Genomic DNA, 17,156 nt, shown 5'->3' on the forward strand with positions numbered 1-17,156 from the left:
ATTCCACTCATCTTTAGATTTTCTATTGAATGCTTCCATTACAAGAAAAATATAAATGAAAATTTACTTAAAAGAACAACTGAACACCTAAAAGTAATATTTACATTTTCTTTTCATGTTAAACACATCACAGTTTTTTAAAGTTGAAATCAACAGACGTAAAATAACTTTTTTTCATCCACAATTGATTGTGGTTTAGTGCAAACTAAAACAATGTTCTTGAACATCTTTTGATGTAGCTAAGAAAGCGAATTCAATGAACGACAATACAAACAATGACAAGGGACTGAGAAGAGCTTTCTTTTTAATTTGTATGAATATTTATATATACCAACGCCAATCGGCGACAGTAGCGAATTTTTGTACAGTTGACGTTTCTGCTAGTTTTGGCAAATAGTCATGCATACATATTTATGTATGTGATTCTATACATATGTATGTAGCCAATATATAAATGTGTACTTTTTATGATTGTCACAAATTTAATTTGTTTAATAAAGACAAAATAATTAGAAGACAAATTGTGTAATTGAACAGAATGCAAAACGCAAAAACGAATTTCAAAAATGTTTCATTTATTTAATGAAATTCTTTCATTTATCTAATGAAACTTTTTCATTTATTTAATGAAAATGTTTCATTAATTTTTAATGCAAATCAAACACATCGAATATATACATTTCTTTAAAAAAATGTTTGCGTAATAGTTTTTTTAGCCCACTCTATTTAGTTTTAATTCAAAACATACATATTTTTCTTAAATTTATAGAAATTAAAAGATTCATTGCATCAATGAAATCCGTTTCGTTTGTACAATGAAACCAAAAATTATTAAAGTTTCGTTGCATGAATGAAATATTTCATATATTAATGGAACGTAAAAAGGCGCAAAATAGCGTATCTGGGACATGTATTAAGGAACAAGAAATACATAATTTTACAAGCAATTCTGAAGGGAAAAATTGAAGGAAGGCCAGCTAGAGGAAGGAAAGAAACATCCTGGCTCAAAATTATCATGGACTGGACAGGTTATACCAACGAAACCGATCTGCTGAATGCTGCAAAACACAGAGAGCTGACTACCACTATACAATAAGATAATAATTAAAATGCGATAAATATTAAAAAAAGATGAATTGTACGATCACTTATATCCGGATAACGGATGAGTAAATAAAGAAGAGAGAAGAATGGAACGTTTCATAGCATCAATGCAAAATAAACAATGAAACCCGTTCATTGATACAACGAAGCATTTTGCTTTCAGTGTAGCCAACAGCACTTCGCAAATTTTAGATTTGGTACCCAATGCTATTTGGAGACACGTACCAACTCACGATAATCCAGCTGATCTCGGCACTCGGGGATGTAAATGTCAAGATTTGATACCAAATTCTCTATGGTGGTATGGTCCATCATGGCTAATAGTACGTTAACATATAACCGGATTTAACAAACCCACTGGGTTTTAAATGTCAATTCCATTACATATACGTCAAACAAATCCTCATAAAGAAGGTTAATCCTGCAAAGGGCTATAATATAAACATGGCCTAACAGCACCTGAATCGAATTGGCCAAAAATAAGGACTTTTCGAACACCTCCGGCAAAGGAAGTAGTTGATACATTGCATTTCACTTTTGAAGACACCGACATAATACAAAGATTTTCCTCGTACCCCAGGGCTCTAAGAGTTCTCTCTTATGTATTTAGATTTTACTTCCGAACTCACCCTATACATAAAATAAATTACAAATTTGATACTTTTAATTTAGCTTGAAATGAAATTAAGTTTACAAAATCTGGGCTTATCACAAACACATTTTTATGAGATGGAGTATAGCATGCTGCTTAATTCAAAAAATATACTAGTAATACTGACCGCAAGGGTATCCTCAGGAGAGGACAACTGGAGTAACGACCCTAGTTTTGGCAGGTGTGGGGAGCGTACCAAAATGGTGCAAGTGCTCTGAGAAACCCTGTGTCGGGGCGAGTGAATACCGCCCACAATTATATATTCCACCATTGGGGACCGCCTCAAGACAGGTTTAGAAAGGAGGTGACGACTTCGTGGTTATCCCCAGTCAAACCCTATACATGGAAGAAAATGTAATCCAGCCGAAAGGCATCAAGATCAAGCCAGCAGGATCTTGATTATGGCATTACTGGACTACGATTTGGAATTGATGAACCCTGGGCTGACGGCTGTGGTATTCTGGAAACTGAGTATTTTGGAGTTGGAACCTTACAGAAATGGCTTTCAGGCTAATGCCACAGTTGCCTCCGTCCCTTTAAAATCTGGCAAGTCTCAAAGAACGTTCAATGCTCGTCCCATTAAGTTGGCAGTGTAGGTTCGGATGTACATTCCCGATTAACACGGATCTGGCTCTGAACGGGAGATCTCATGAGGGTCTTCCGTCAACCCTCGCATGGACCTAGAAATAGGGACCCATGGGATCTTAACGTGTCTGCACATTTTGCGAGCGGAGATAGCGGCTTTGAGTTGGGACCACGAAACCTAAAATGAACGAAGAAAACCAAGAAACCAAAAGAACAAACATACATGTTGAAGAAACCCCACAGGGAAGATGCTCGGGTCTACGAGTTGAAAATATGGGACGTGTAGACTCCCCATTAGGAAGAACTTCGGTAATTGTGATGGCGACATCTAATAACGCAGGTGAAGGCATGCCTAAAAAAATTTTTCTGGAAGCGAAAATCTGAAGAGGCTCGGAAGAAAAATAGCCCAGTTGGATGATTTCGTTAAATCGAAAAATAACATCCACAATGATATTCAGTCCATGATGAGAGAGATACAGGCGATATATTTAAAAGTAGCTGGCGATCTGAACAAAGAAGCTGACATACGTCAAATGGGTCAGGTAGACAATAAGCAGACCCAAACAGAAGCATGGATTAAACCAAAAAAACCAAGTACGCCAACAGCACCTGCATTGAAAAGAGGCCCAAAAACTCAAAGCCCTAAAGAGAATAAGACAAAAAAGAAGAAAGAAGTCCTACCGAAAACTAATGAGCAGGAAATAAAAACAGCGGAAGAAGTGACCAATGCAAACGTGGGAAAATCTGACACCATACACAAGGCAGCTGATTGGAATAAAATCCAACCATGGTCAAGAAAGAAAAGGAAGTCCAATAAACCAGATGCATTAATAATAAAAACATGTGGAGATACCTCATATTCAGACATTCTGAAGCAAGTGAAGAGTGAAGCAAAGCAGGCTGTCCTAGGTCAAAATGTGAAAGCAATTAGGAAGACAGAGAAGGGTGAGCTATTGTTGGAACTAAATAAACCAGCACACCAGAACACACATGAGTTTAGGGAAGCCATTAAAAATGTGTTAGGCCCAGCTGCTGAAGTTCGTGCCTTAACCCAGGAAGTACAGATAGAAATTAAAGATATAGATGGTGTGCCTACTAAAGAGGGTATTCTACAAGCTATTAGCGGCATTTCAGCGAAGCTAATTATCCTTTTGAGCGTTGTCATCTGTAAGGAAAATTGAAAACCATAAAACAATTTTTAGTAATTTATCTGGTTTTCTTTCTAAACATTAACTAACCTTTAACTTTCGCCTTTGGACAGAAAACTATACAACAATACAACATTTTTTTTACTAAGTGAGAGATGCTTCGTTGGCCAATGGTAAAGGTTTCTTTGCCATTCCACTCATCTTTAGATTTTCTATTGAATGCTTCCATTACAAGAAAAATATAAATGAAAATTTACTTAAAAGAACAACTGAACACCTAAAAGTAATATTTACATTTTCTTTTCATGTTAAACACATCACAGTTTTTTAAAGTTGAAATCAACAGACGTAAAATAACTTTTTTTCATCCACAATTGACTGTGGTTTAGTGCAAACTAAAACAATGTTCTTGAACATCTTTTTTCTGCTTGTTAAATACTCACACACAACCACAAATAGAATTCAAAGAATGGCAATATAAACAATGACAAGGGACTGAGAAGAGCTTTCTTTTTAATGTGGATGAATATTTATGTATACCAACGCCAATCGGCGACAGTAGCATGTTTTTGTACAGTTGACGTTTCTGCTAGTTTTGGCAAATATTCATGCATACATATTTATGTATGTGATTCAATACATATGTATGTAGCCAATATATAAATGTGTACATTTTATGATTGTCAAAAATTTTATTTGTTTAATAAAGGCAAAATAATTAGAGGACAAATTGTATAATTTAACAGACTTACAAAGAATGCAAATCGCAAAAAGTTAATTCAAAAATGTTTCATTTATTTAATGAAATTCTTTCATTTATCTAATGAAACTTTTTCATTTATTTAATGAAAATGTTTCATTAATTTTTAATGCAAATCAAACACATCGAATATATACATTTCTTTAAAAAAATGTTTGCGTACTAGTTTTTTGGTCCATTCTTTTTAGTTTTAATTCAAAACAAACATATTTTTCTTAAATTTATAGAAATTAAAAGATTCATTTCATCAATGAAATCCGTTTCGTTTGTACAATGAAACCAAAAATTATTGAATTTTAAATAACGTAAGGTTTCGTTGCATGAATGAAACATTTCATTATATTAATGGAACGTTTCATAGCATCAATGCAAAATAATCAATGAAACCCGTTCATTAATACAACAAAGAATTTTGCTTTCAGTGCAGCCAACCGCACTTCGCAAATTTTAGATTTGGTACCCAATGCTATTTGGAGACACGTACCAACTCACGATAATCCAGCTGATCTCAGCACCCGGGGATGTAAATGTCAAGATTTGATACCAAATTCTCTATGGTGGTATGGTCCATCATGGCTAATAGTACGTTAACATATAACCGGATTTAACAAACCCACTGGGTTTTAAATGTCAATTCCATTACATATACGTCAAACAAATTCTCATAAAGAAGGTTAATCCTGCAAAGGGCTATAATATAAACATGGCCTAACAGCACCTGAATCGAATTGGCCAAAAATAAGGACTTTTCGAACACCTCCGGCAAAGGAAGTAGTTGATACATTGCATTTCACTTTTGAAGACACCGACATAATACAAAGATTTTCCTCGTACCCCAGGGCTCTAAGAGTTCTCTCTTATGTATTTAGAATTTACTTCCGAACTCACCCTATACATAAAATAAATTACAAATTTGATACTTTTAATTTAGCTTGACATGAAATTAAGTTTACAAAATCTGGGCTTATCACAAACACATTTTTATGAGATGGAGTATAGCATGCTGCTTAATTCAAAACCTATACTGGTAATACTGACCGCAAGGGTATCCTCAGGAGAGGACAACTGGAGTAACGACCCCGCGGACCCTAGTTTTGGCAGGTGTGGGGAGCGTACCAAAATGGTGCAAGTGCTCTGAGAAACCCTGTGTCGGGGCGAGTGAATACCGCCCACAATTATATATTCCACCATTGGGGACCGCCTCAAGACAGGTTTAGAAAGGAGGTGACGATTTCGTGGTTATCCCCAGTCAAACCCTATACATGGAAGAAAATGAAATCCAGCCTAAAGGCATCAAGATCAAGCCAGCAGGATCTTGATTATGGCATTACTGGACTACGATTTGGAATTGATGAACCCTGGGCTGACGGCTGTGGTATTCTGGAAACTGAGTATGTCGGGGTGGAACCTTACAGAAATGGCTTTCAGGCTAATGCCACAGTTGCCTCCGTCCCTTTAAAACCTGGCAAGTCTCAAAGTACGTTCAATGCTCGTCCCATTAAGTTGGCAGTGTAGGTTCGGATGTACATTCCCGATTAACACGGATCTGGCTCTGAACGGGAGATCTCATGAGGGTCTTCCGTCAACCCTCGCATGGACCTAGAAATAGGGACCCATGGGATCTTAACGTGTCTGCACATTTTGCGAGCGGAGATAGCGGATTTGAGTTGGGACCACGAAACCTAAAATGAACGAAGAAAACCAAGAAACCAAAAGAACAAACATAGATGTTGAAGAAACCCCACTGGGAAGATGCTCGGGTCTACGAGTTGAAAATATGGGACGTGTAGACTCCCCATTAGGAAGAACTTCGGTAATTGTGATGGCGACATCTAATAACGCAGGTGAAGGCATGCATAAAAAAATTTTCTGGAAGCGAAAATCTGAAAATCAGTCCATGATGAGAGAGATGCAGGCGATATATTTAAAAGTAGCTGGCGATCTGACATTCTGAAGCAAGTGAAGAGTGAAGCAAAGCTGGCTGCCCTAGGTCAAAATGTGAAAGCAATTCCACTCTGTCTGACAATATGCTGTCGTTAGGACTACATACTGTGAATAATACCTTACCCACTCACTTCTCCCCAACCACAAACACACTCTTGGACCTATTCTTTGTAAACAATCAGAACAATATTCTTTTATACGACCAGATCTCTGCGTCTTGTTTTTCCAAACATGACCTTATTTTCCTTACTTATAACTTCAATGTACCACAGCCTGAACAAACCTATTCATTTCGCAATTATAATAGATTGGACTACAGTGCCTTGGAAGAGAAATGGCAGTACATTAACTGGAATGAAATTTACAATTTAAACTCGGTTGACCAACAGTCAGATTTCATCCAGCAAAATATTCTTTTTCTTTATAATGAGACTGTCCCTATAAAAACAAAACGTGTCGATGGTACTAATAAGCCTTGGTTTAACTCAGATATCAAAACGTATATTGCCGATAGAGCGTATAACCGGTGGAAACGTTACAAAACACTCGAACTCCATGACGAATTTCGTTCAGCCAGAAGTAGAGTTAACAAACTTATAAATCTCGCTAAAACTGAATATTACACAACTAAATTCAATCAAGCAGTAGACACCAAAAGCAGGTGGAGAGTCATTAATGAAATTGGCGTTGGTAAGCCTAGAGCTCCCGTATCTAAACAGGACAATGCGGATGAGCTTAACAACACATTCATTAATACAACATTCATTCCGGCAAGTCCTTCATTTTACGACAATGCTGTAACTAGCGTAGACGAATCTAACGAAGGGGATTTTGAGTTTCGATGCGTCACCCATGAAGAAGTCGTTAGAAGTTTTATAAAGGTTAAGTCTAATGCCATCGGTACTGACGGTATTGAACCAAAATTCATTCGCATTCTACTGCCGCGACTTTTACCCTACCTCACATTTCTCTTCAACAGCATTTTGACCTCAAGCACTTTTCCAACACATTGGAAACACGCAAAAATCCTTCCTGTTCCAAAATCAAACTCTCTCTCCATTGCAATTCTACCCTATTTATCGAAAATCTTCGAGAAACTAATTCACATTCAAATGTCAGAATACCTTCACCGGAACTCGATGTTATCTGCAGTGCAGTCGGGATTCCGAGCAGATCATAGCTGCATAAGCGCGTTATTGGAAGTATCTGAATCACTGAGGACTGATATTGACGAGAAAAAGGCATGCTTTCTCGTCCTTTTAGACCATTCAAAAGCGTTTGATACAGTCGATCACGATTATCTAAAGCTCCGGCGATTTTTCAATTTCTCCAACACATCGACAGATCTTATTAAGTCTTACTTGTCCAACCGCTCACAATCAGTGTACGCCCAAAAGTCCATATCCAAACCGTTGCCTGTGTGTAGGGGTGTCCCACAAGGATCAATTATTGGACCTCTACTTTTTAGTATTTATGCAAATGATCTACCCAAACAGCTGATTCACAGTAATGTGCATTTTGTAGTATCGGTAGCATAGACAATAATGTCATGTGGATATCAAATATGAAAATATAATAAAAATTACTTTTTACGGAGTTTGAGAATAATTCAGACGTGTTTTATTTATAACTACGGACTATTACATTGGCGACGAGGAGAAAATCAGATTGAGGAAGAATCGGGATCAGGATCAAATAAATAAGCATTAGTTGGAAAATTTTAAGCGGTTTGGAATCATTTAAAATGGATATGAATAATTTAGGTAAGATGTATCATAGAAGTCTTATTAATACGAGTCGTCTCAACCTTCCCACTGTTATAAGATTATACGACACTGCCTCGGGAAGAAATGAGGATTGTGAACGTTTTAATACTATCTCAGACTGAATTTCCACATTGATTGTTTCTTTTAATATACTTATATATATATATTTTTTTTTTCTTTTACATGTACACAATATCAAAATGAGCCATGAGTTTGGAATATTAACTTCTGTGTATGGAAGTTCAAACTATGTCCCAATTTACATTGGGCGAGTTTACTTGCGGCAATTGTCATTTTGTAGGAGAGAGAGGTGAGGCATATGGTAACCCTTTGCCTCTCAGCACCCTCTCTCACCTACAAACTGACAATTTGCGCAAGTTAACTCGCCTAATGTAAATTGGGACTGAGGTATGGTTACTTATACACAGTGCAAACAAATTGAGTAAGGAATTTGTAATGTTGGAAAATGCGATAATTAGAATCAGTTCCCAATTTCTAATGTGAGAATTAAATTCGGTTCACATTAGATTAAGATGATGATGATGTATTGCTAGTGCGATGATCAAATTCGTTTCGCAATTGATTAAATTCAGAATACATATTGGGCAATGCGAATTATTTTGCTGGTGCGATGATTAAATTCGGTTCGCAATTGATTAAATTCAGAAGAGAGCAAAATATAGAAAAGTAGAATGATTTATTCAAGCTTATATGCAATGTGTATAAGCAACCCCGAACTTGGGAAGTGAAATGAAGGTGTGACGATTCAAGAAGATGTCACAGGAAATTAAATTATTTGTGTCTTAAAGATTTAGATATGGGTCGGACACAATTCACACGTGGGATATTGGAATTTCAGTTTGAAATAGATGATGGTAACTGTGCAATTAAATGGAATAGTTGGTTGCGTGGCTTTGAGCTTTTTGCAACTGCAAATCGAATAACAGATTGTGACGAAAAATACAGTTGGTTGTTACATTATGCTGGCACAAAAGTACAGGAGGTGTTCTTCAATTTGCCGCACACAGAGGATTATGTCAAACGCGGGCTACTGATTGGTGGATTTATTCCTCATTTAAACAAATATGATGATGCGGTAATGAAATTACAGAATTTCTTTGCTCCGAAACAAAATGCCACATATGAACGACAAATCTTTCGAAAAATGAAACAAGAACCAAACGAGAGAATTGAACTGTTTGCAGTGCGTCTTCGAACACAGGCCGAAAGATGTAATTTTGGAAATCAAATTGAGAGCAACATTAAGGATCAAATCACGGAGGCATGTTCATCTGATTTACTGCGGCGTAAGATTCTTGAACGTGGTGATGACAGTTTGGATGAAATTTTGAAAATGGCAAGGATTATAGAAGCAGTATCGGAACAGCAGAAGTCGTTTCGAACATCCAAGTCAGCTTGCGGTGACAGTAATTCGCCGAACAACAATAATGTAGATGTGTGCAAAATTGGCAGTCAGGATATGCGCAAACGACAATTTCGAAGTAACCAAAACAATCGATTCGAATGTTATCGGTGTGGAACAAAGGGTCATAAGGCTAATGACAATCGCTGTCCAGCGAAGGGTAAAGAATGTTCGAAGTGTGGTGGGAAAAATCATTTTGCTCTGAAATGTATGACAACGAACATTCGGAAGCGCAAGAGAAATGAGCATTACGATGAAAACGATTCACGCTATAAGTCATTAAACAGAGCGACAGGGAACTACGAAACGGAACGGGTGCAGATGGTTTCTTCTATGGAGGAGTATGACGATAATGCTGATGATAATGTATTTTGCATTAGTACATCCGACAGTTCAAACGAAATACGATGTCAAATTGGAGGTGTTGAGACCACGGCTATCATTGACTCGGGATCAAAATACAATGTGGTGGATCGAGAAAATTGGATGGATTTGAAAAGCAAAAATGTAAATGTAATCGGTCGCCAGAAACAAACTGATAAGACATTCACAGCATATGGTGGAAAACCGTTGAAGCTTATGGGACTTTTCAAAGCGATGGTTCAGATAGATGGTAGAAGCACTATAGCAGATTTTTATGTTGTTGATGAAAAAGGGAAGCTCTTATTAGGGCGCGATACGGCTATGTGTTTGCAAGTATTAAAAATAGGAAATAACATAAATCGAGTTACTGGGAAAACTGATGATCATCAACTTGGCAAAATCGGCGGTATCATAGTTCACATACCGATAAAAGAAAATGTAAAACCCATAGTACAACCGTATCGGCGTATCCCTGCTCCACTCGAGGAAGCTGTCGACAAAAAGATTCAAGAAATGTTACGACAAGGTATTATTGAAAAGGTGAATGGCCCCTCGAAATGGGTTTCTCCGGTTGTCGTGGTGCCAAAACAAGATGATATACGTCTATGTGTCGATATGCGTCGAGCAAATGAGGCGGTCAGTAGAGAAAATCACCCGTTACCAACGATAGACGATTTTCTACCCCATATAGGTACCGGTAAATTTTTCTCCAAATTGGACATTAAGCAGGCCTTCCACCAGGTCGAAATTGCTCCTGATTCAAGAGAAATCACGACATTTATAACTAAGCGTGGACTCTATCGCTGATGTTTGGCATTACATGCGCTCCAGAAATCTTTCAAAAAATTATGGAACAAGTACTAAATGGGTGTGACGGGTGTCTTAATTTTATAGATGATATTATTGTTTACGCGGAGACGAAAGATGAACATGATAGACGTTTGAAAAAGGTATTTGATCGTCTTCGAAAATTTAATGTGACGCTCAACATAAAAAAATGTGTCATTGGAGTTTCAGAGCTTGAGTTTCTTGGCCATCGATTGTCGCCAAACGGGATCACACCTACGTTTGATAAAGTGGATGCCATCAAACGGTTCCGAGAACCTTCGACATCTGAAGAGGTACGTAGTTTCTTGGGTCTGGTAAATTACCTGGGAAAATTCATACCAAATTTAGCTACAATTACCGATCCTCTGCGCAAGTTAACTCACAAAGATACCCAATTTGAATGGAGTTCAGTTCATGCAAAAGCTTTTAATGATTTAAAACGGTATATGTCAACAGGGAAAACACTTGGGTATTACAGTACCAAAGATCGTACCCAAATTATTGCAGATGCCAGTCCAGTGGGACTAGGTGCCGTTCTTATACAATTTAACGAATCAGGTCCACGTATAATATCATACGCTAGTCGCAGTCTATCCGCTATCGAGAAAAGGTACGCACAAACAGAGAAGGAAGCCCTTGCTTTGGTATGGGCAGTAGAAAGATTCCATTACTACGTTTATGGAAAGCTATTTGAACTAGTCACCGACCACAAACCACTGGAGACAATCTTCGCACCGAGATCGAAGCCATGTGCACGGATCGAACGATGGGTATTGAGATTACAATCATACCGATACAAGGTAATCTACCGGCCTGGTAAGTCAAATATAGCCGATCCACTATCGCGACTGGCCGTTGGTTCAATAGCAAACATTGAAATTACTGGAGAACGGTGCGAAGACTCAGATTATTATGTTAATTGGCTGCTATCGCATGTAACTCCAAAGGCGATGAAGCTTCAGGAAATAGTACAAGCGTCTGATAGCGACCATGAAATTCAAGCAGTAAGAAATGCAATTATGAATCAAGAATGGGTTGGTGCTGCTGAATCATACAAAGTATATGAAACAGAATTGAGTTTTGCAGATCGTATACTATTAAGAGGCACACGTATTGTCATTCCATCGGACTTGCGGAGTCGTGTACTAGATTTGGCCCATGAAGGACATCCAGGTATGACGGTAATGAAAAGACGTCTACGAGCAAAAGTATGGTGGCCTAGAATCGATCAAAATGTTGAGGCCATGGTAAAAAGGTGTCAAGGTTGTACCCTCGTTAGTATACCGTCTAATCCAGAACCGATACGCAGAACCGAATTACCATCAGAACCGTGGCAGCACCTAGCGGTGGATTTTTGTGGACCATTACCTTCGGGTCACCACCTATTTGTCATCGTTGATTACTACAGTCGTTTCATGGAGGTCGAGATAATGACAAAGATCGATACAATGGAAACCATAAATCGATTGGAAATCATTTTTGCGCGATTTGGATTTCCAGTATCCATTACGGCAGATAATGGACCACAGCTTTAGACTCACCATTTGAGCCAAACATACACAAAGTATTGAAAAGGAGTGGTTCTGAAGCTTTGGTTGAATCGACGGAAAATGGAAGAAGGAAGCGACGGAACGTTGCACATCTTAAACGAATTTCAATTGACGACAGTATAAATGAATCATCGTTCAATCCACTTGTGAACGAAGGAAATAAATCAAAGCCTTGTGCCCGAACCACGGGCAATCAATCTCCTTCGATCGTATTGCCAACGGGGGACTTGGGATCGCTGCAACAGGGGCGACTATTGCCAGCCAAACGCAGATGTCAAAAGCCAATACGATTCCAGGAGTATCGAATGTAATCAGAATAATTTGTTTATATTAAATTTGAAAAAAAAAATAAAATAAAAAAAAAAATAGTATCTGTAGTATCGGTAGCATAGACAATAATTTCATGTGGATATCAAATATGAAAATATAATAAAAATTACTTTTTACCGAGTTCGAGAATAATTCAGACGTGTTTTATTTATAACTACGGACTATTACACATTTGTACGCCGATGACGTGCAAATCTTCTTAAGCACCAACTTAAACGATTTAGATAGATCCATTCATAAATTAAACGTTGATCTCGACAGAGTTTGTAAGTGGGCTAGTGCAAACGGTCTTCTTTTGAACTCTACTAAATCCAAATGTCTCATTATACAGAAGAAAATAACACTTCATTCCGAAAACATAAATATATTTGTGAACAAGCAAAAAATTGAAATAGTATCGCATGCAAAAAATCTTGGGGTAACTTTTAATTCCACACTTAATTGGTCAAACCATATTAATCAGGTTGTTGGCCAAACCTATTCAAAATTACGCTCTTTATGGCTAACGCACTCTTTCACCCCCTTTAACATGCGACGTTTATTGGCTAAAACATTTCTAGTACCTGGTCTTATATATGGCTGTGAACTTTATAGCAATTGTGATTCCGATAGTAGGCAAAAACTCAATATATGCTCTAATAGTATTACTCGTTATGTTTTTGGGCGGAGCAGAACCCAGCACATTTCCGAATACTCGCGCCTTCTTTATGGAATTAGTTTTAACTCTTTTCTACATACTAAAGCTATTTTGTATTTGCATAATATTATTTACAAGCGGAAACCACCATATCTGTTTAATAGACTACAATTTTCAAGATCTAAACGTGGAAAGAGGATAAATACTCTCAAACGCCGAAGCAAAGTATCGGATTGGCATTTTTTTATCGGAACCGTACGTCTCTGGAACACACTACCTTATGACCTACAAACTGTCAGCAATGAGTATATTTTTAAGAAAAAACTTTATATGTATTTTGTGAAACAGGAATCTTTAAAATAAAATTATATATGTATGTAATTTTGCTATTCTTTCCATCCACAATTGATAAGATAATTATTTTAAAACTTTGCAATTGTAACCATTTAATTATTTTAAAGTTAAACTTTTATATTAAGTTAAGATGGATATGTTTTGTAATTGTAGTCCTGCACTTTAAATTATAAGATGTTAATCTTGTTGTGCAGGAATTCATAAATAAATAAATAAAACATTTAGGAAGACAGAGAAGGGTGAGCTATTGTTGGAACTAAATAAACCAGCACACCAGAACACAAATGAGTTTAGGGAAGCCATTAAAAATGTGTTAGGCCCAGCTGCTGAAGTGCGTGCTTTAACCCAGGAAGAACAGATAGAAATTAAAGATATAGATGGTGTGTCTACTAAAGAGGATAATCTACAAGTTATTAGCGGCATTTCGGACGAGTTCAAATAATTTCAACCACATGCAATAAAGTTTTTAAGAAAGGCCTACAGAGGTAAACAAACTGCTAAAGTTTTCTTAAGCTCCCCGCTTGCTAATATTCTTTTAGAGAAAAGAATAGTACGGATTGGATGGGCGGACTGTCGAATACGTGAAAAGTTGATACCAAGAAGTTGTTATAAATGCCTTTGGACACATGGCAGCTAGATGTAAAAACCCGAACGACAATTCAGGTCGCTGCTTTTGCTGTGAGGAAGCTGGTCACAGGGTTGCTACTTGTAAAAACCTTCCGAAGTGCATGCTATGTAAGGATCCATTAGACCGTAGTCACATCACTGGATCGACTATGTGCCCGAGATAAAAGGAAGCTCTACGCCAACTTAGATGATCTCTATGAAATTATTACAAATTAATTTAAATCATTGTGAAACTGCTTCAGATTTATTAAAACAGACAGTTCGAGAACAAGAGGTGGATGTAGCAATTATTAGCGAGCCATACAAGAACATCAGCTCACCAAATTGGTTATGTGATACGTCTGGCACATCCTCGATCTGGTCTATAGACAGACAAGCACAAAATGTTTTGAATACTGAACCCGGATTTGTACGCACGGAATAACAATATACAGCAGTTATATACCCCCGAGATATGATATTGAAGTGTACAAAAGTATTATTACTAATCTAGCAAATGATGCTGCATCCAGAAGGCCAATTTTGATAGCGGGCGACTTTAATGCTTTGGCTACAGAATGGGGCTGCCCAAGAAAAAACGAAAGGGGTCGAATACTATTAGTATCGTTTGCTCAACTAGACGTGGAGCTTTTAAACATTGGTAGTAATCCAACATTCAGCAGAAATGGCTCTAGTTCCATAATCGACATCGCATTTGTCAGTACAAACAATTACAACCAATTTAACTGGCAAATCAGTGACATATTCACCTATAGTGATCATAATGCAATACTCATTACCCAAAATGAGACGACAACATCAAGAAGGCCGGTTCGAACGCCTGAAAAATCTGGTTGGAAAATAGGCTCGTTTGATAAAGATATATTCACCATATGTATGGAAGGTACAGATCTACAAGGAACTCCCGAAAATATGGCAGAAGAGCTCACAACACAAGCTTGCAATGTATCGATGCAAAAAAGGAAGCGAGGAGACAAAAAAGCCCCAGTACATTAATGGAACGCTGAAATAGCCGACCTACGCAAAGATTGCCTTCGTGCTAGAAGACGTTTTGTAAGAACTCGTGATAGAGAAGTCAATGAAGTTCATAGACAAGATCTCAAGATGAAGAAGAAACCCCTTAAAAAAGCCGTACAAAATTGTAACTAAGAAATTGAAACGGTTCGGCTCAAGCACTCCTACGGATGCTAGCACACTAAATAACATTGTGAACCACCTCTTTCCTGACCTAGAAGGAATTCCCAACTATGTCCTAAAGGAGATTGTGGAATGCTGTGGTGAACAGATGCTCAGAATGTTTAACTCATGCTTGGAATATGGATTTTTTCCATCGATATGGAAGAGGCAAAAATTAGTGCCACTGCCTAAGAAAGGCAAGCCTCTGGAAAACCCCTCATCATACCGCCAACTAAGAGTATTATCCGCGATAGACTCGAAGTGTGCATCGAGCGCGCAGAACGTTTGTCAGAAAGTCAATTTGGCTTCAGAAAAAGGAGATCTACGATTGATGCTATAAAAATCGTAACCGACATCGCAAAGGTAGCAGTACATGGTCAAAGCTGGAAAAAAGAGACGAAAGAATATTGTGTGGTAGGAAGGAGTACAAAATAACAGGAGGAGTACCACAATGATCTGTTCTTGGACCGCTGCTTTGGAATGTGATGTATGATGGTGTTTTAAGGCTACAACTTCCAGAGAAAGGTAATATCATTGGGTTTGCGGATGATATTGCGCTAGTTGTAGTTGCAAACACAATCGAAGAGGCAAGAACAGTCTCAGAAGTCAGCATACATTTGGTTAAATCATGGCTGTTTTCACAAGGCCTGGCAATAGCCGATCAGAAAACGGAAGCTGTCTTAATCACAAGTTGTAGAGTTGTAGAAAGAATAAATATTCAAATTGGAGACTGTATAATCATAACAGCGGAAAGCCTTAAATATCTAAGCGTTATGATAGACAATCGCCTGTCTTTTAAGAATCATTTGGATTACGTAAAGGAAAAAGCTGAAAAAACATGTAGAGCGCTGTGTCGTATTATACCAAACACAAGGGGACCTGGATACCTTAAAAAAGAAAAATACTAGCAGGAGTTATAAAAAATATTATTCTCTATGCAGAACCAATATGGGAACAATCCATGAAGTACGCAACGTACTATGCAAAGATTGGTTCAGTTTATAGACTAGCAGCACTACGGGTATGCTGCGTATATAGGACTGTGTCTGACAATGCGGCCTATGTCATCGCTGGTATGATACCTATTGATGTCTTAGCAAGAGAAGCTGAATAATTATTCAATTTACGTAATTTGCAGGAAACCGATATAAATCCCGAGGTCGCAAGAAGACGTAGCACTATCGAATGGCAAAGCAAGTGTCAGCTTCAACAAAAGGAAGATGGACGTATTCGCTGATACGAAATGTGGAGAGCCCGCGATTCTGTGAAGAGAGGACAAATTTAGAGCGGCAAGTTGGTAGTGAAATATGTGTAGAAAACATAATTGAATTTATGATGGCGTCTTTAAGCAATTGGGAGTATATATGTGAGTACGTAAAGACAATAATATTGGAATTACGGAGGCAAGACGATATTCGAAGAAGAATAACAAATAACAGTGTTCTATAGAACATTCCCCCTGCGACGAAATGCCGGTACGTCGGTACCGCAGGGATGGTGGATCAGAGTAAAGGGCTTATTTTAGTGTGTTAAAGTCTCGCACACCTGGGGAAACCATAAACCAGGTAGCCAGAGTCTTTCGATGAGTTTTTCCCCGACCAAAAAAAAAAAAAAAAAAAAATACCCAGTTATACTCCCCGGCAACTGTTTTCTTGGCTCATGGTGAATGTAACCAAATGACTTTGCCGGTCCCTTTGAGTTAAAGAGCTCAGTCTTGCGCAAATCCCCTTGCATAAAAGCATAACGTCAGCGTTTTTGTTTGTTTTACAACAAAGGCGATACACTTGGAGCCCTGTTCCGAATTATCATCTGCTGCTTTCGAGGCGGCATTCGCTCGCTTCGTTGGGAGGCGGTGACGTCCGATAATGGTAGAAATTTCATTGAGGCTAGCAGAAACTTATTACGTGAA

The 17,156-nt window shown here is 37.9% G+C and overlaps 1 protein-coding gene across 1 annotated transcript; it reads left to right on the forward strand.

Annotated features, from left to right (window-relative positions):
- The first annotated feature begins 2,805 nt into the window (after positions 1–2,805).
- Positions 2,806–12,108, forward strand: LOC141400518 (uncharacterized). The gene is made up of 3 exons (XM_073979717.1): positions 2,806–3,508; positions 8,769–10,381; positions 10,663–12,108. Exons 1-3 carry the CDS (start codon positions 2,806–2,808, stop codon positions 12,106–12,108), a joined length of 3,762 nt encoding a protein of 1,253 aa, XP_073835818.1.
- Positions 12,109–17,156: the final 5,048 nt, after the last annotated feature.

Source organism: Musca autumnalis, unplaced genomic scaffold (genome assembly GCF_047663935.1).
Source record: "Musca autumnalis isolate F117 unplaced genomic scaffold, ASM4766393v1 scaffold_34, whole genome shotgun sequence".
Lineage (NCBI taxonomy): Eukaryota > Metazoa > Arthropoda > Insecta > Diptera > Muscidae > Musca > Musca autumnalis.